The sequence below is a fragment of the Salminus brasiliensis genome, chromosome 18 (genome assembly GCF_030463535.1).
Source record: "Salminus brasiliensis chromosome 18, fSalBra1.hap2, whole genome shotgun sequence".
Taxonomy (NCBI): domain Eukaryota; kingdom Metazoa; phylum Chordata; class Actinopteri; order Characiformes; family Bryconidae; genus Salminus; species Salminus brasiliensis.
The window spans coordinates 30,814,826-30,834,259 of NC_132895.1; the positions used below are offsets into that span (position 1 = coordinate 30,814,826).

A 19,434-nucleotide genomic window follows, 5' to 3' on the forward strand; every position below is an offset into this window, starting at 1 on the left:
AAAAGGCCAACACAGAGAGGTGGACAAGCTTATTCATCTTCTCGTAGGCTACCCTGGCCCTTAAACTGTACAATGTAGTACATAACCAGAGGCATGCAATATTTTACAGCATTCCAAGAATGAATAACTTTATGCTAACATTGAGCTAGTAGCCAACAATGCTCAGAAATCAGTTCTACACCTTCTGAACTTCAAGTCCATCAATTTATAGGCCAAAGCTATGAAGCACAACAAGTCTACAGCCATTTTAATAAGACTAACAGGTGGAACAGCAGATTTAGCCATTTTTGGCTTACAACCTACCCAACTGTGTACCCAACAATTGTCCATGAAATGCTTATTCTCTCTATTGGGACTATATATGGGACTAATTATGCACTGAAGTCTTTAGACGTTCCAACGTTGGCTCCGAATCATTGCTTTCTCCCCACAGGCATGGCTTATCCATTCAAAATTTGAATACCATGCATTTCATTCAATATTCCACCCACCCAAACTAAAATGAACAACATCTGGGAAACGGTTTGCAAATTTGCTGCTAATAAACAATACGGTTGTGTAGCACCAGATAAACCTCAGGTCAAGCAAAGTCCTTCTATGAGGTGGTCTCAGCATTTCATTCTCCAAAACACCCATAAGAACAGGCTTGTGAAATGTAATCTCCCGCTCTCTCACTCTCTCTCTCTGCCTCTTTTCCCCTGCAGGTCTGAAGATCCGTGAAGTAATGATCAACGTGTCTCGGCAGCAGGTGGAGGACTTCCATGGCCCTGAGGACTACTGGTGCCTGTGCGTAGCCTGGAGTCACCTGGGAACCTCAAAAAGCCGCAAGGCCACTGTCCGCATCGCATGTGAGCTACTCTTTAAATCAGTCCACTTATCCTGTTGTCCACCCCTCCATTATATGAGGGCACTATATATAAACGTATGTTTTTAGCACCCCCTCAACATCTACTGCATTCCTCGTTGGCCAGATGTTGATTATTTGGGTGGCGAAGGGACACCATTTTGATATATTCATTTGTAAACCTGAGGTAATAACTCCTTATACCATCAAATTCAGCCAAACTGCAAATGCAATGAGCCATCATTATGATGATTTTTAGTCAAAATCTTGAAGCAAGCCATACTTTTAAAATGTTCAGCCAACATCCTGACAGACAAAGGCATTATGTGGACACCTTCAGGCAAAATCCTGAGGTAAAAAAATCATTATATTGACATTTTCAACCAAAACCATGAGGTAAAAAGCCACCATTTGACCATTTTCTAGGTATTAAGTAATTTTTGACATTTTCAGCAAATATCATATGGTAGTAGGCCATTATGTAGTCCTTTTTTTTTGCCCAACCCATTATTTTGACACGTTCAGCCAAAAACCTGAAGTAATAAGCCAATCTTGAGGTAAGCCACTATTTTTTTTTTAGGTAAAAAGGGGGTAAAAAGTCACTATTTGACCATTTTTAGCCACAACCATGAGGTAAAAAGCCATTATTCTACCATTTTCATCCAGAATTCTGAGGTAATAAGTCAATACTTTGACATTTCAAGCAAATATCATGAGATAGTAAGCCATTATGTAGTCTTTTTTAGCCCACGCCATGAGGTAAGCCATTATTTTGACACGTTCAGCCAAAAAACTGAAGTAATAAGCCATTATTTTGACATTTTGCCAAAATCTTGAGGTAAGCCATTTTTTTTCTTTTTTACATTTTCAAAGAAAATTGAGGTAAAAGGCCACTATTCTACCATTTTCAACCAAAATTCTGAGGTAATAAGTCATTTTTCAACATCTTCAGCAAATATCATAAGGTAGTAGGCCATTATGTACTCTATTTTTCAGCCCAAACCATGAGGTAAGCCATTATTTTTGACATTCTGCCACAATCTTGAGGTAAGCCATTTTTTTTTTTCCATTTTCAAAGAAAATTGTGAGGTAAAAAAAGTCACTATTCTACCATTTTCATCAAAACTTCTGAGGTAATAAGTCAATACTTTGACATTTCAAGCAAATATCATGAGGTAGTAAGCCATTATGTAATCTTTTTTAACCAAAATCACAAGGTAAGCCATTGACTCATTCAGCCAAAGTCTTGATGTAAGGCACTATTTTTTTATCTTCAACAAGAACTTGCAAAACTAGCCACTATTAGACCATTTTCAGCCCAAACCGTGAGGTAATAAGTCATTATTTTGACATTTTCAAATAGTCAGGAAAACCAGCGAGGACAGGTCAAGACGATGTTTTAAGGGACATGATGTGGGTAATGTGACTGGGGGTGTTTTTGTGCACTGTGGGAGAAGAGTGGCTCCCAGCTGGATTTGATCCAGCAATGGAGTGGCAGTGGAGGTCCAACCACTGCACCACCAGCAAACAGAACTAATGGGTGGAAATGCACCCATTAGAATAATGAAATGAAAAAAGGCGGGAAAATTAAACAAAGGAGACACCAAGATGGTGTAGCTCAGACTAAAGACACAGTCCCACAACAACAATGTCACTCAAGGCCTGAGCTTGCTTTACTAGAACCTCAGCCAGCAGTTAGCTCAGCTTCACTGAGTTCTGAGCTGAGATCTCTTCAGCTCTTCACTTTTCCAGCTCTTCTCCTTTCTTTTCAACTTTGCTCTTGCTCTACCGGTCACCCCTCTACAAAGGTGTGACAGAAGCTCTTCACTTTTCCTGCTCTGCCCCTTTGCCCTTGCCTTTGCCTTTGCCCTTGCTCTACCATACCGGTCACCCCTCTACAAAGGTGTGACAGAGACGCGACCTTTGCCACAGTCTTAAATGCTGTGACAACCAGGTGTTTCTGGTTGGCACTGATTACCCCTAGGGCTTCTGGGAATTGAAGTTCCCTTGGGTTACAGTGCCTCACTGCTCTCGCCCTCTACTGGTAGGTGGCAGCACAGACTATCCCCGTACAGCAATAAGCTACTATTTTACCATTTCAGCCATTAGTTTTTACATTTTCAGTGAAACTTGTGAGGTAATAGGCCATTATGTTAACATATTCTGCCAAAATCTTGAGGTATGCCATTATATTTTTACATTTTCAGTGAAAATTGTGAGGTAATAAGTATTATTTTGACATTTGCAACCAAAATAGTGGCGTTTTAAGACATTTTGACATATTATGCTCAAATCTTGAGGTAAGCTATTATTGTTTTTAACATTTTCAGAAAAAATTGTGAGGTAATAAGGTATTATTTTAGCTTTTTTGCCAAAATCTTGAGGTAAGCCATTATTTTTTTTACATTTACAGCAAATATTTAAAGGTAATATGGTATTATTTTGACATTCCCAGCCAAAACAGTGGCATTTTAAGCCATTATTTTTGACATATTCTGCCAATATCTTCAGGATTTTGGCTGAAAATGTAAGAAACAATGGCTTTATTTTGAAATTATTCAGCCAAAATAATACATAATACGCTATTATTTTAACATTTTCTGTCCAAATCCTGAGGTAAGTCATTATTTTTTATATTTTCAGCAAATATTATGGGGTAATAAGCTACTATTCTGACATTTCCAGCCAGTATCTTGAGGCAATAGCCCATTATTTTGACATATTCTGCGAAAAGCTTAAGGTAAGCCATTGTTTCTTACATTTTCAGCGGAAATTATATGGTAGTAAGCTACTATTCTGACATTTTTTGCCAAAATCTTGAGTTAATAAGCTACTATTTTACCATTTTCTGCCAAACTCTTGAAGTCAGTCAGTATTTTTTTAACATTTTCAGCAAACATTGTGAGATAATGAACCATTTTTTGACATATTCAACCAACATAGGTTTTTATCCAACAAGTTTTTTGATGAGCAGTACATCTGACGGGACCCGGCTTCCACATGAATCTGCTCAGCCTTGTGTTGAGGCTCTGTGTTTTGATGTTCAAGCTTAAATGTGGCAGGAGAGAGAGAGAGAGAGAGAGAGAGAGAGAGAGAGAGGCATGAAGCATATGTTCTCTCCCCTTCTAACAGAAGTGGGGGTCCATAGCTTGCTCCACAACTCAGCTGCCTGTGATCCATGTTTGTTTTACAGGGACCCGGCTACGCTCTCTGCTAACGTCAGGACCTCCTGGTGTGTGTTTTTATGTGTGTGTGCTTTCAGACCTGAGGAAAAACTTCGAGCAGGAGCCGCAGGGCAAGGAGGTGCCAATCAAAGGCATGATCGTCCTCCACTGCCGCCCTCCGGAGGGGGTGCCTCCAGCTGAGGTGAGTTTGAACACCAGTGCGCCCCCTGTCTGCTCTGAGACGAGGTTTCGAGGTGGGTTCCTGGGTGGAAGAAGAAGTTGTGGTGGACTTGGGTTTGGAACGCCACTGGTGTGCAGTATTGTCTACAGGAGTGCTGGGTGATGGTTTATTTATACGAGCTGCCGTTCTGAGAACGACTCTCTCCCTCTTTTTCGGAGTAAACCCTTACAGCTGCCTCTGCTTCTATCGCACCTTTTAGCTTCCAGCGAACTTTCATCCGGTGGAGGGGAATGAGAGTGTGTGTGTTGGTGTGTGAGTCTAGGAGTGCTTTCCAGGTCTGTCTTTTGATCTATTTCTTATATTCTGCAGCACAGGGGTGTTAAAAAGAACACCCCCCCCCCCCAACACTGTCCACACCATCCACTGCATTCACTACGAGTACAGTTATTGGGCTTCTGAGTGGCTGAACTGTCTAAGCAGTGGCCTTGTAATTGGGAGCTAATGAGGTTCACTCAGTGTGATGCTAGCTAGCATAGCTATCAGCTAGCTGCTATTACTGGTATATGCAGAGTAAGTACGTCTTAGCCTTCCCCCTCCGAATGCGTAACTAACTGTGAGTGCATTTCCAGGATAGCTGTGGCTGTGTTAGCATCTCCTGTCATCACTTTCGTCCACCTTAAAACATAGCCTGTGTTTGACTAGTTGGTCCACCGGCATGACCCGCTTGACCAAGCCGGTCGTCAAGCTGGTTACATTGGTTGACCTGTTTGGTAAAGCCTGCCAATCATATGTTTTGACTGGCTCTGTCCAGCTGGTCATGCTTGTAGACCAGCTAAACCAACAACCTCCAATGAGATCATACCATATGATGGTAAAGAGCTAAGCTGGCCATGGCTAATGGAAAAACATTGGCGGAGCTTTAAGCTCACCCTCGTAACTAAAGACATAATTAGCTCATTGTTATCTTACAACCCAGCAACAGTCTATTTTCATGCCTTCCACCTGCGTCATTTAAAAGGCAATGATGCTTATACAAATATATCTTTACACCGATGGGCGCGGTGGTCTTGAAATGAGGTGTGTTCAGGTCAATTTCTGGGGTACTGCTATCTTGGCAATGGAAAACACAGGAGCTTCACTGACTAAAAAAAAAAACAATCTAGGCAGACGTCAACAGTCAGATGTTCGTTGCTATCCTGGCATCGTCAACACAGGTGCGTGCAGCCCAAGGCTCGTACACCCCCGCTTTACCCCACTGAAATAACAATCTGTCAAAGTCAGACCACACCTGACTCTTAAAGGGAACGGGGAGTGACACGCTGATTGGTTTATTGCACGTTATGCCCAAAAAAAACCACCCATGATTAATACTTAGTACATTCCTTTTCCTATACTGGTAAATGATAACTTTGCCTGCACTGAGGCCAGGCAGTCATTTATTATATAAAACGTATAAGGACACCTTAGAGAAGGTAGCCACGGGGGAACGACTGCACACTGACGGTAAGTGCCCGTGACCAGATGTCCTGTATGCAAACAGATGGTGCTTAAAAGGTTAAAAGGTGTTAGATTGTAATATTTTGGAGAAATCTGCAAAATAAGCATATTTATCTGCAGAAACTTTGATAAAAATGTTGGTAAATTTCAATGGGGATATTTGACTTAATTTTATTTATTTATTTATTTTGGCTGCCATTGCTACCTATATATATATATATATATATATATATATATATATATATATATATATATATATATATATATATATATATGACAATAAACCTTTTTATTATTATCTTAATTACTATTACTATCTTAAAAAATCAATATTTATTAAAAAAATAAAATGTATATTTATTTAGAACTTATTCAGAATTTTTACAATGTTAAAAATGTATTAGGAAAATAAGAAAAATTTCCATAAAATTTCCATAGATTTATTTTTTTGTAGGCTAAGCCAGGCTAGTCAGTCAGGCTAGCTTTGACTCTACACTGATTAGGCTGTTTGAGTACAGCCGAACTGGCAGAAATGACTCCAGGGTATCTCCAGAAATGTACAAAATGTCCTCAAGCGTAGACAGAAACAGGCGAGGTCACTGCGGATGCGAGGATAGCGGCTAACGGGTGCTAAACGGATGTAAACGAGCGTGTTATTCAGAAAATAATCAGATCAGTCTGATCAGTGCGGCCTTTTCCTACGGCTTCATTTTTGCTGGTCTTTGCCAGGGGTGCCTATAATTCTGCACAGTGCTGTGTGTGCTGTTTTCTCGGTGTCAACACAAGTTACCAGCGTGTTATCATACTTCCTCGTTCACACACACACACACACACACACACACACACACACACACACACAGTCCAGAGATCTCCCTCCTACACTTGAATGAGGCAGAAGCTGAAAGGACAGATGCTGAATTATGCAGAGTGAATCCCAGCCAGCTGTTCTCTCTCTCTCTCTCTCTCTCTTTTCCTTTGTTTCCTCTCTCTCTATCTTTCTGCTGTACCTCCATCTCTCCTCGTCTCTCTCTCGCTCACTATTTTCTTATCCACCTTATTTTCCATTAAACAATATGAGGCGGCCATCTTTGTTTATTCTGTGTGTAACTTCCGGTGTGCCAGCGGATCCGTTGGTATGGATTTCAGCGTCGGACGTACAGAAAAATCTGCGAAGAACTTTGTACTGAGTGTCTGTAAATACAACCAACAGCACCGCACCGCACCACACCGCACGACTGTCCACTAGCTAGGCTAGTTTGTCTGACCACTCCACTCCAAATCAGGTCCTGCAGGCAGCCTCTTCCACCCAAGAGCTTGTCAATCACAGTCATCCCCGTGTAGGTGTAGCCACACCGTCTAACGACAGAGGAGAGTAAGGGTTTAACAACTGATTTCCAGAAGGAAATAAAATTAGCACAGGGAAAGCTAGCTAACTGCAGGTATTTGGAGACATATGGGGACATATGGGACAGCAGAGTCGCTAGACCAGCCCATTGCTTTCCACAGTGATTTAAGTGGTGCTAAATATCCTGGATTAGCATAGCATGTGTACCATTTGTTGCCACTACGTCACATTCACAGCGAGGCGATAGGCTAATTCTAAGCTGAAGTTGCCCTCGACCACAAACTTTTTGTTCCACCTTAAATGATGCAACAGCTACGCTATCAGTCTCTTCCAGCTAAAGCTGTCAATCACATCTTTCCTGAGTGTAGCCACGCCTTCTTACAATAGAACGGAGTAAGGGTTTAACAACTGATTTTTAGGGCTGGGTGGAGCTACGCATCCTCCTACCACAACAGTTTCCCACCCAGGTCATCTTCATCTTTGGATATGGTGCCTAGTAGCACTCTGCTCTTGCTGTGTTGGAAAGCTAATTAAACATGTGGACAAAATTGTTGGTACCCCTTAGTTAATGAAAAGTTAGTGGAAAAACCCACAATGGTCACAGAAATGACTTGAATCTGACAAAAGTAATAATAAATAAAAATTCTATGAAAATGAACAAATGAAAATAATTAGCATCACCACACTCAACATGGACCAGAGGCAGCAAAGGAAAGAGTTGTCTCAGGAGATTAGAAAGAAAATTATAGACAAGCATGTTAAAGGTAAAGGTTATGAGACCATCTCCAAGCAGCTTGGTGTTCCTGTGACTACAGTTGCACACATTATTTAGAAATTTAAGATCCATGGGACTGTAGATGGAACTTTTTGCCAAGGCACATCAGCTCTATGTTCACAGACGGAAAAATGAAGCATATCAAGTAAAGAACACTGTCCCTACTGTGAAACATGGAGGAGGCTCTGTTATGTTCTGGGGCTGCTTTGCTGCATCTGGCACAGGGTATCTTGAATCAGATGCCAGGTACAATGAAATCTCAGGACTATCAAGGGATTCTAAAGAGAAATGTGCTGCCCAGTGTCAGAAAGCTTGGTCTCAGTTGCAGGTCATGGGTCTTGCAACAGGATAATGACCCAAAACACACAGCTAAAAACACCCAGGAATGGCGGAAAAAGAGGAAAACACTGAACTATTCTGAAGTGGCCTTATATGAGCCCTGACCTAAGTCCTATTGAGCATCTTTGGAAGGAGCTGAAACATGCCATCTGGAAAAGGCACCCTTCAAACCTGAGACTGGAGCAGTTTGCTCATGAGGAGTGGGCCAAAATACCTGCTGAGAGGTGCAGAAGTCTCATTGACAGTTACAGGAAGCGTTTGATTGCAGTGATTACCTCAAAAGGTTCTGCACCAAAATATTTAGTTAAGGGTACCATTATTTTTGTCCAGACCTGTTTCATGAGTTTCTTTTTTCTTTTTAAATAAGTCTGTTGAAGCATGGTTCAAAATCATTGTCAGATTTTCATTTGTTAATTTACATAGAACTTCTATTTATTATTACTTTTGTCAGATTCTAATTATTTCTGTGACCATTGTGGGTTTTTCTTTCATTAACCGAGGGGTACCAGTAATTTTATCCACGTGTGTAGCTATGCTCTAAATAGCTCTGAGTAGTGCTAAGAAGCCTGTTGACATGTTGGGTTAGCATAGCATGTGCACCATGTGTTGCTAAGCTAACGCTACGCTTACTCTAAGTTAACTCTAAGTTTTCCTCGTCCCCAAACTTTGTTCCACCATAAATAATGCAGCAGTTCACAATTTAAGGTGGAATGTAGAGTAAGCATTAGGAGCCAGCTTTAGCTTGTTTTGGCTGCTAACTAACTGGTAACGCCGGAACATTGAAAGTAGATTCTCGAACCAAATGCTTGGATTGGGCCCCGATCCTGAGTCACCGGATCGGATCGGGACATCCCTACGTTTTAGGGGTATTGATGCCGACTACTAGACCACAGCAAAGCTGAAGAAGGGGCAGGGTGGGGTTAAAAACAGCACATTTGACGGAGCCAGGGTGCCGACGGCTTCGGCTCATCCAAGCTCACCCACATTCACGCTGATGCTGATAATGATGATTGATATTTCCGCCCCCGGTCTCCAAGGAAACAGCTGGGATTTTTTTTTTTGATCATCTGCAAGCTTTGTTCTCTGTGTTTTTCCAAACAACTCAGAGAGAAAAGAAAGAGAGAAAGCGAGAGCGAGAGAGACAGAGAGTGCTCACAGGCCGTCCCGTGAGCACTTCCTTGCCAGCTGAAATTCGAGCGAGAGAGAAAGACAGTCACATGCCATCTGCCGTGTTGGTATCCAAGCCAATATGGCAGTGGCCTGTGATTTCGAGATGAAAAAAAAAAAAAAAACAGCCACTAGAGCTAATCAACGATCAGCAGAGCCAACACGGTGCCCCCCTGCGTAAGAAGAAAGGCCCTCCGCCCGGACCTGAGCCAGGCTCCGCGGCTGGGGCCAAGACCGACGGTCACCGGAGAGGATGGGTCAGTGGAGGGGTGCTTTGGGTTGCCTTAAACAGCTGCTTTTCCCTTGAAATTTTCTCTTAGGACGGCACATTCATTTTGATATGTCAGATCAAAAATAATAATAATAATAAAAAATGAAGCTAATAATGTTTTGTAAAAATGTGTCAATTTAACAAAAAGTTTCAACAAGACATAAAAATGCATTTCAGGGTTTTTTTGTTTTTGTTTTACTGATAAACTCAACAGCAGAAACTATTGGAGTGCATCCAACAATAAAGGTGGCATGGAGCCTCATTTATACAGTGATTTAAAAAAAGCTCACAGAAGTGGACATGGACGTGTGGACATACGGCACACTGGCTACTCTAGTGTCAGATTTAAATTTACGGTTAGCTGCACAAAAAGGTCTCACTGCTGCTAACATAGCAATTATACATGAAAAAAAAAATATTGTATACGTGTATACAACGTTTACAGTGTGTGGACATTGTGTGACAAAAATCTTTTTTAACTTTTCCTTATTTACATTTACATACTCTAATTTATATTAAATACTGAATAATCCAAAGTGGATTCTGAATAACTGATATTACATATTGAATAATTCATTGTAAACACAATCTTAATCTGATGCCAAATAATTCATAGTGGATACTGAATTGTTCTTAGTAATAATAGAATTAAAACTATTCATAGATACTGAAGAATTCATACTGGATACTGAACAATATACAGCTGTATAATTTATAGTGGATAATAAATAATTCGTAGTGGATATGGAATCATTCTTAGTAGAGACTAAACAATTCACAGCAGATACTTAGTGAATACTGAATAGTTCATAGTGGATACTTAATCTTTCATAGTATGTACTAATACAAAAAACTAATAGCAGATACAAATAATAATTCTTAATATAATATTTCATAGTGGATCTTGAATAGTTCATTACAGATACTGAACAATTCATAGCAGATACAGATAATAATTCTTAATATAATAATTCATTGTGGATACTGTATAAATCATAGCAGAGACAGATATTGATTATTAATATAATAATAATAATAATTCATAGTGGATACTGAATTATTCATAGTGGATGCAAAAGTAATCATAATAGCTTCAAATTTAACCGTAGATGCTGAGCAATTAGTTATAAATATTGAGCCATTTGTAGCAGCTATTAATTCAGTATAAGCAAGCGTGACAGTTTGCTGCTCCGGCTACTCCATCTGTAATCATGACCACGCCGGGTCGAAAGGTCAAGCGGGAGAAACACCAGAGCTAACAATGAATCCCATTTGCTTTTCTCTTGCTCTTGACAGCCCAGGCACAAAAACACTGCACTTGCCAAAGCGATTTCTTCTTTGAAAGGTCAACCACTTGGCTCGGCCGAGAACAGTTTGGTCGCTGTTTGTTTTGGCACTCTGTGCCACCGTCCTTTATTTGTTCCCAGTTGAAAAGAAAAGTTGTGCGGAAAATATCACTCCCCCCTCTCCGCGCCCCCCTAGGCTATGAGATCTTCTCCGATGACTAATGAGCAGGGCGTAATGAGAACAATTACACCATCATGGAAATGAAAGCGGCGTATTAACTGTCAAAGTAAAGTTCACTCGGATTAGTCATGGCAACGGAAAGGGAAAAGTGCAGGTACTGAAAACACTGCTTCCCGAAACACAGCGAGGAGACGCTACCGAGCGGCATATTTTAGTGTTAGGCTTTTAGCTTTAGCCCTTTCTTGCCACCAACACAATTCATCGCTAGCAGGGTTTAAAAACTAAGGAGGACGGATAAAGGATGCCTCTTTTTTTAATTAATGCCATATTTATTTATTTATTTATTCGTTGTTACATAACCTTTTGAGGTAATCACTGCAATCAAACGATTCCTGTAACTGTCAATGAGACTTCTGCACCTCTCAGCAGGTATTTTGGCCCACTCCTCATGAGCAAACTGCTCCAGTCTCAGGTTTGAAGGGTGCCTTGTCCAGACAGCATGTTTCAGCTCCTTCCAAAGATGCTCAATAGGATTTAGGTCAGGGCTCATAGAAGGCCACTTCAGAATAGTCCAATGTTTTCCTCTTAGCCATTCTTGGGTGTTTTAGCTGTGTTTTGGGTGATTATCCTGTTGCAAGACCCATGACCTGAGACGGAGACCAAGCTTTCTGACACTGGGCAGCACATTTCTCTCTAGTATCCCTTGTCTTGAGATTTTATTGTACCCTGCACAGATTCAAGACGCCCTGTGCCAGATGCAGCAAAGCAGCCCCAGAACATAACAGAGCCTCCTCCATGTTTCACAGTAGGGACAGTGTTCTTTTCTTGATATGCTTCATTTTTCCACCTGTGAACATAGAGCTGATGTGCCTTGGCAAAAAGTTCTATTTTTGTCTCATCTGTCCATAGGACATTCTCCCAGAAGCTTTGGGCTTGTCAACATGTAGTTTGGCAAATTCTAGTCTGGCTTTTTTGTGATTTATTTTTAACAATGGTGTCCTTCTTGGTCGTCCCCCATTAAGTCCACTTGGCTCAAACAACGACGGATGGTGCGATCTGACACTGATGTTCCTTGAGCTTGAAGTTCACCTTCTCTTGTCTTTAGAAGTTTTTCTGGGCTCTATTGTTACCATTCGTATTATCCGTCTCTTTGATTTGTCAGCAATTTTCCTTCTGCGGTCACGTCCAGGGAGGTTGGCTACAGTCCCATGGATCTTAAATTTCTGAATAATTTGTGCAACTGTAGTCAAAGGAACATCAAGCTGCTTGGAGATGGTCTCATAACCTTTACCTTTAACATGCTTGTCTATAATTTTCTTTCTAATCTTCTGAGACAACTCTTTTCTTCACTTACTCTGGTCCATGCTGAGTGTGGTACATACCATGTCATCAAACAGCACAGTGACTACCTGTATCCCTATATATAGGCCCACTGACTGATTACAATATTGTAGACACCTGTGATGCTACTTAGTGGACACACCTTAATTTAACATGTCCCTTTGGTCACATTATTTCAGGGGTACCAACATTTTTGTCCAGGCCTGTTTAATGAGTTAATGATTTTTTAAAATAATTCTGTTGAAGTGTAGTTCACAATAAATGTTGGACCATTGTGGGGTTTTTTTCATTAACCAAAGAGTACCAACAATTTTGTACATGTGTGTATCTCAGCTAAAAACACAATCAGATGCACTGTTCATGTCTGTTATTGGTCACATTAGGTAAACAATCACAGTGCAGGCTAGAAAAAGTAAGTGAACCCTAGTAATTGAACAACCCGTAGCCATGATGCTCCCTGCATCGTTCTTGGCAGTTTTATTAAAAATAAAAGTGCCACAAAAGAACCGCCAAAGGTAGCCAAATCCGACCAGAGCAAATCATTCGGAATTGATTAACGAGACTTTTTAGTGCTTCCTGTCAAAATACAAGGGATTAGACTGTGTGATATAGGTGTTGTGAGGTTTTCCACCTGCTTCAGGGTTAACTGGGTTGACCTGTTCCGTTATGTGCCTTGCTTTGGTCAAACATAGACCTGAATGACCTCTCTCACCTCCATGCTTTTCCACCTTCGCCTGTTGACTCAAGAATACCATCCATTAAAACAGCCAAACCTAAGACCTGCAAGTGACCTTTCGTGCATGTTGGACGGCTACCTAGAAAGGAGGAGGCATCCTCGCTTCACTGACCAGAATGGAAGAGAGGCTCAGGCAAGCCATTGCTCCCTGATTCTCGTGCCAGTCTCCTGTCTCCTGTCTCCTTCCCTCTGGATGCAAATAAATATGGCATCATGAGGTGTTTCACCTGTTCCAGGGTTAATTGGATTGACCTGTTTCAGTATGAGCCTTGGTTTTGGTGTCAAGGTCTGGCGTGTTCCATTATCTTTCCCAGAGGAGTTGGGAGCGATCCACCTGCTGGAGGCCTCCATGCCATCAGCTTTCATAAAAACAAAGAATGTGAATGACCTCTCACCTTGCTCTCCTAATGGCAACACTACTCCTAGCGCTGTTCTTATCATATCGCAGCGGTGGTCTTGTTGGGTCTCTAGTGTCACCCAGGGGTCTTCTCCTTCTCTTGAAAGCCATTTCGGTCACTGTTTTCGGGTTTGAGCCCCATGGCTTCGATGCTCGCTCTTATTTCTAAAACAGACAGTGACCTCAGATCCCACAACCCTTTTCATCTTCTCGGGTGGCATCAAAGCACTGGACCTCTCTCAGACCTCCGAGGCCACCATTAGCGGCGGAGAGATCAGCCCCGAAAGAGTGCACGGCGACGGCAGTTGTCGCTGGCATCATCAGAGCATGTTTAAAGAGCATTTTTCAGGCCAGCAGCGGACGGAGTCAGAGATGGTGAGCGTGCCATCACGGCGCTCAGTGTTGGCGCCGGTTTAATGGGAACAAATGCGCCAATTAGACAAATGCGCATTTCCTCTGTTCCCGGGGTGGAACGGGAGGAGGGTGGGGATTAAGGGCCTCGTAGCGAGTCTGTCCCACTGTCTGCATCACTCTTCTCATCATCCCAGCTCCAAGCTCCCCAGAGGCCCACGAAGACCCAGAAACAGCCTTTGAACACAAAACAGAGAGAACGTGAGAGTTTGCCACCGAATCCCAAACCACAGTTCATCAGAGCAGCTTTCCAGAGAGGGCAAGGTAGACCTTTAGGCTAAAAGAACGTTCAACTAGAACTAGAAGACTAATATCATAAAGGATGAGGATGATGATGATGCTCTGAATATTATTACTATAATTACAGCAAACGTCAAGTGTGAAGATACCAAGAGCATAGTACTAGATCATTGAGGAACTATTGGAGGTTCCTCTGAGCCTTTTTTTCTTTTTCTTTTTTTAGAAGAAAATTGTTCCTTGAAGGTTCCTCAAAGCAAAGTTTTAAATGGCTAACAAGTCAAGGGCTGGGAACTACATATTAGGCAGCAAGTAAACAGTCCGGTCTCAAAAGGCAAGAATCTGAGATACTTTGAGAAGATGGCTAGATGACCAGACATCCCCAAAATATCAGGCAGGTCTGGTAGGGTGTTTTTTTTTTCAAATATGCAGTTGGTCACTACCTACCAAATTTGCTCCAAAGAAGGATGACTGCTGAACTGGTGACAGGGTACTAGGTGGCCAAGGCTCACTGATGCTCCTGGAGGCCTCACCTCATAACTTACAGGACTTAAAGGATCTGCTGCTCACTACTCATTGTGTCCTAGATACCACAGGTCACCTTCATAGGTCTTGTGAAGCCCATGCCTCGAATGGTCACATCTGTTTTGGTGGCGCAAGGGGGACTTACTTTTTCCTTTTAGGTCTTCCTCATACTTGGAGGAAGTTACTCCATTCTAGTCTTCATTGTTCTCAGCAGATCCGTCCCATGCTCTTAGAGAAGTTCTCCATTTGAGCCTTGGTTCTTCCCAGTGGTTCTTCTTAACGCGCTTAGAGAAGTTCTCCTTTTAAGTCCTGCTATTTCTATAGTGGGTCTTGCTCATGCTCGTAGTGGGTTTCTCCTTTACATTTTTGGTTCTTCACTGTGGCTCTTCCTCAAGCTCTTGGAGAAGAACTCAAAGGATCTGCTGCTAACGTTGTGGTGTCCCAGATACCAAAGGACACCCTCAGAGGGCTTGTGGAGACCATGCATCAAGGGGCCAGAGCTGTTTTGTTGGCGCAAGGGGGGCATACTTTTTCCTTTTAGGTCTTCCTCATACTTGGAGGAAGTTTCTCCATTCTAGTCTTGGTTCTTCTTAGTGGTTCTTCCTCATGCTCTTCAAGAAGTTCTTCTTTTGAGCCTTGCTTCTTGTTAGCACATGCTGCTAATGCCTTGGTGTCCCAGATACCACGAGACACCTTAAGAGGGCTTGTGAAGACAATGCTTCGAGGGGCCAGAGCTGTTTTGGTGGTGCAAGGGGGATCTACACAGTATCAGGGTATCTGGGTACATACGCCCTCCATGATACCTGACATAAACCTGCATATTTAACCCAGAAAGCCCTCAGACAACTGATGCCTTCATAGACGATTCCCTAAGCTCATGTTGACGTTGTGCAGCCTTACAAACACCCCCCTCCACTAAAACGTTGCCCAGTCTGTAGATTCTTTTTTTAAGCGTAATGTGATACCGTGTGATACAGCAAGAGGGTTTCTGGTTTCATCTTCTGAAGACAGACTGATACTGATAACGCTGTTATGCATGCTTGCCAAGTTTGGTGAAGATCAGCCAGGGGGTTCACGAGTGGGAGCTGTTTGGGAACGCTCCACCTCATCAAAATGTTATCGCCCCCTGTTGGCAAGCGCGTGCCAACATTACGAGCAGTGTAGCACACATGATTGCCAAGTTTGGAGAGCACATAACGTGTACCCATGCTACAATAATGTGAATGGAGGCGGACATTCTAGAGCAGTGAATTCAGGAGAGCTTTCTAGAGCAATATGGATGAGTGGAGAACACTGTAGAACAGTGTAAATGGAGGAGAACACTGTAGAACAGTGTAAATGGAGAACATTGTAGAACAGTGTAAATGGAGAACATTGTAGAACAGTGTAAATGGAGAAGAACATTGTGAATGAGGAAGAAGATTCTAAGAGCGTGGATTGGAGAAGAACATTCTAGAACAAAATGAATGAGAGAACATTTTAGGACAATGTTCTTCTCATTTTATGTTTCTAAGTGAGAATGGTGGAGAACATTTTACGATAATATGAGTGGAGAACATTGTAGAACAGCGTGAATAGAGGAGAACATTGTAGAACAGCGTGAATAGAGGAGACATTTTAGAACAGTGTGAACGGTGGAGAACATTTTAGAACAGTGTGAACGGTGGAGAACATTGTAGAACTGTCAATGGAGGAGAACATTTTACAATAATATGAGTTGAGGACATTGTAGAACAGTGTGAATGGAGGAGAACATTGTAGAACAGTGTGAATGGTGGAGAATGTTGCAGAACAGTGTGAATGGTGGAGAACGTTGTAGGACTGTGAATGCAGAAGAACATTTTACAATAATATGTGTGGATGAGAACATTGTAGAACAGTGTGAATGGCAGAGAACATTGTAGAACAGTGTGAATGAGGAAGAAGATTCTAAGAGCGTGGATTGAAGAAGAACATTCTAGAACAAAATGAATGAGAGAACATTTTAGGACAATGTTCTTCTCATTTTAAGTTTCTAAGTGTGAATGGTGGAGAACACTGTAGAACTGTGCATGTAGGAGAACATTTTACAATAATATGAGTGAAGGAGAACATTGTAGAACAGCGTGAATGGCGGAGAATGAGGAATGAGGGAGAACGTTCTAGGACATGTGTAGTAGCAGTATACGAACATGACTGCTGGAGCGCTCTCCATGTGGTTGTTTGCATTCTTTAGCACCCCCTAGTGGTCCAAGTTAACCCAAGCATTGGGCACAGCATCCCCCTGATGGTTATTTTGAGTCTTGTGTCTTGGTTCCTCTCAGCGGTTCCTCTTCAAGTTCTTTAAGAGGCTGTTCTTTTGTATTGTGGTTCCTCCTCATGCCCCTTGAGAGATTCTCCTTTTGAGTCTTGGTTCTGTACAGTGGGTCTTTCTGATGTTCGTAGAGATGTTCTTCTTTCAAGTCTGGGGTTCTTTACAGTGGTTCTTGCTCTTAGAGACGTTCTCCTTTTAAGTCTTGTTCCTTTTAAGTCAATCTTCTTCATGTTTGTAGTGAGTTTGTCATTTTGAGTTCTGGTTCTTCTCAGTGGGTCTTCCACATGCTCTTTAGGAAGGTTCTCCTTTTAGAATCTAGGTTCTTCTCAATGGTTCTTTCTCAGACCCTGAGAGAGGTTATCGTACATGGTTCTTTCTCACGCTCAGGAAGGTTCTCCATTAGCATCTTCTCTCTATGTTCTTCTCACTGGTTCTTCAGGCACGGCATTCTGTGCTTGGAGCCCCTTGATAAAAGGGAGCCGAAATTAGATGGTTTTAATAAAATTGGGTTATAGGGATAGATCCGAAGCAATGGAGTGAAACGGAGAAGACACACACACCCACCCACCTAGAGAGGGAGGGAGGACCAGTGGCTCTCGAGGAGCTGTGGAGTGGAACCGAGAAAGGAGCGAAATTAAAAGCTTGTGATGAAAGAGTTCTCTCCAGCCATCAAACAGGGAGTGAAACACATTCATCCGCTCCACAGCTGACGGCTGATATATCGACCCTCTGATATCCATTATTCTTTCGAGGGGCGAGAGGGGAAGGGACGAAGGGAGGGACAGAGGACAGAGCAATCTTATTGTTTGCAGCTGCAGTTGTTTTTCCCACACAGGGCAAGGACACCGCGCTAACACAGAGCCAGTCCCCAGAGCCATGCCGTGTTTTTAATTCTCAAACACACAGACATAAATCAACGCTGTCCCTGACACACCCCTGCTGAACCCTCGCCGGGCCTCCGGCCTCAGCCATCCAGCGATTGTAATCTGACCGGTTCAGTCATGCGAACGGAGGGGAATTGCCACAGTGATGATCCCAAACGGGTACTAAATGGGTCAAGATGCTGGACGCTGGCCCTGAATAAATTGTCCCCGCCTCCAAACAAAACCTCACCTCACCTCTGATCTGACCTGAGCTGGCTTGACCTGACCTGACCTGACCTGACCTGGGGCAATGAAGTAGCAAAGAGACGTCTCTCTTGTCCACAGTTTTTTAGTCCCTTTCTCCTTCATGCTCTCAGGAGTCGGTTATTTTGAGTCTTGTGTCTTGGTTCCTCTCAGTGGTTCCTCTTCCAGCTCTTTGAAAGGTTGTTCCTTTAAATCGTGGTTCTTCTCTGTGGTTACGCCTCATGCTCCTTGTGAAGTTCTCCTTTTGATTCTTGGTTCTGCAGAGTGGGTTATCCTGGTGCTCTTCGAGAAGTTCTCCTTTTGATTCTTGGTTCTGCAGAGTGGGTCTTCCCAATGCTTTTAGAGACGTTCTCCTTATGAGTCTTGCTACTTATAAGTGGGTCTTCCTCATGCTCGTTGTAAGTTTGTGATTTTGAGTCTTGGTTCTTCTCAGTGGTTCTTCCACATGATTTTAGACCTTTCTTTTTGTCTTGGTTTTCTTCAGGGGTTCCTCATGCTCTTTTGGGAGGTTTCTCTTTTAGAATCTAGGTTCTTCTCAGTGGTTTTTACTCAGACCTTGAGAGTTGTTATCATATAGTATTGGTTCTTCTCACTGGTTCTTTTTCATGCTCTTAGGACTTGGTCATTTTGAGTCTTGCATCTTGGTTCCTTTCAGTGGTTCCTCTTCAAGCTCTTTCAAACATTGTTCCTTCGAATTGTGGTTCTTCTCCGTGGTTCCGCCTCATGCTCTTCGAGAAGTTCACCTTTTGATTCTTGGTTCTGCGGAGTGGGTCTTACAGATGCTTCCACATTCTTTTAATGCTTTCTTTTTGTCTTGGTTCTCCTTAGGGGTTCTTCCTCATGCTCTTTGGGAAGGTTCTCTTATAGAATCTAGATTCTTCTCAATGGTTCATTGTCAGACCCTGACCGAAGTTATCATATAGAGTCTTGGTTCTTCTCACTGGTTCTTCCTCATGCTCTTAGATATGTTCTCTTTCCAAAGCTTGGTACTACACAGTGGTTCTTCCTCATGCTCTTGGAGATGTTGTCCTTTCACGTCCTGGTACTTCTCAGTGGTTCTCCCACATGTTTTTAGAACTTCTCTCTTTCATTCTTGCTTGTCCTTAATGTTTCATCATCATACTCTTTGAAAAGTTTTGCCTTTTGAGTCTTGCTTTCTCACATGGGTTCTTCTTTATGCTCCTTTATAGTCTCAGTTCTACTCAGTGGTTCTTTCATGCTAATTTCTCTCCTGGCGACACTTTTTAGGAAGCTGCACACACATTTCTGGAAAGCTCTTTCGGGACTGTAGCTGAACTGAACCGAGTTAACTAGCGA

At 42.3% G+C, this 19,434-nt stretch overlaps 1 protein-coding gene across 2 annotated transcripts in view; it reads left to right on the forward strand.

The window, feature by feature from the left end:
* The window catches only part of unc5da (unc-5 netrin receptor Da), a 230,302-nt gene that overhangs the window by 169,451 nt on the left and 41,417 nt on the right, over window positions 1-19,434 (forward strand). For both annotated transcript variants that reach the window (XM_072661937.1, XM_072661938.1), the window contains exons 3-4: window positions 705-848; window positions 4,107-4,210. In XM_072661937.1, the coding sequence (XP_072518038.1) occupies window positions 705-848; window positions 4,107-4,210 (248 nt within the window). The remainder of the gene's footprint in view (window positions 1-704; window positions 849-4,106; window positions 4,211-19,434) is intronic.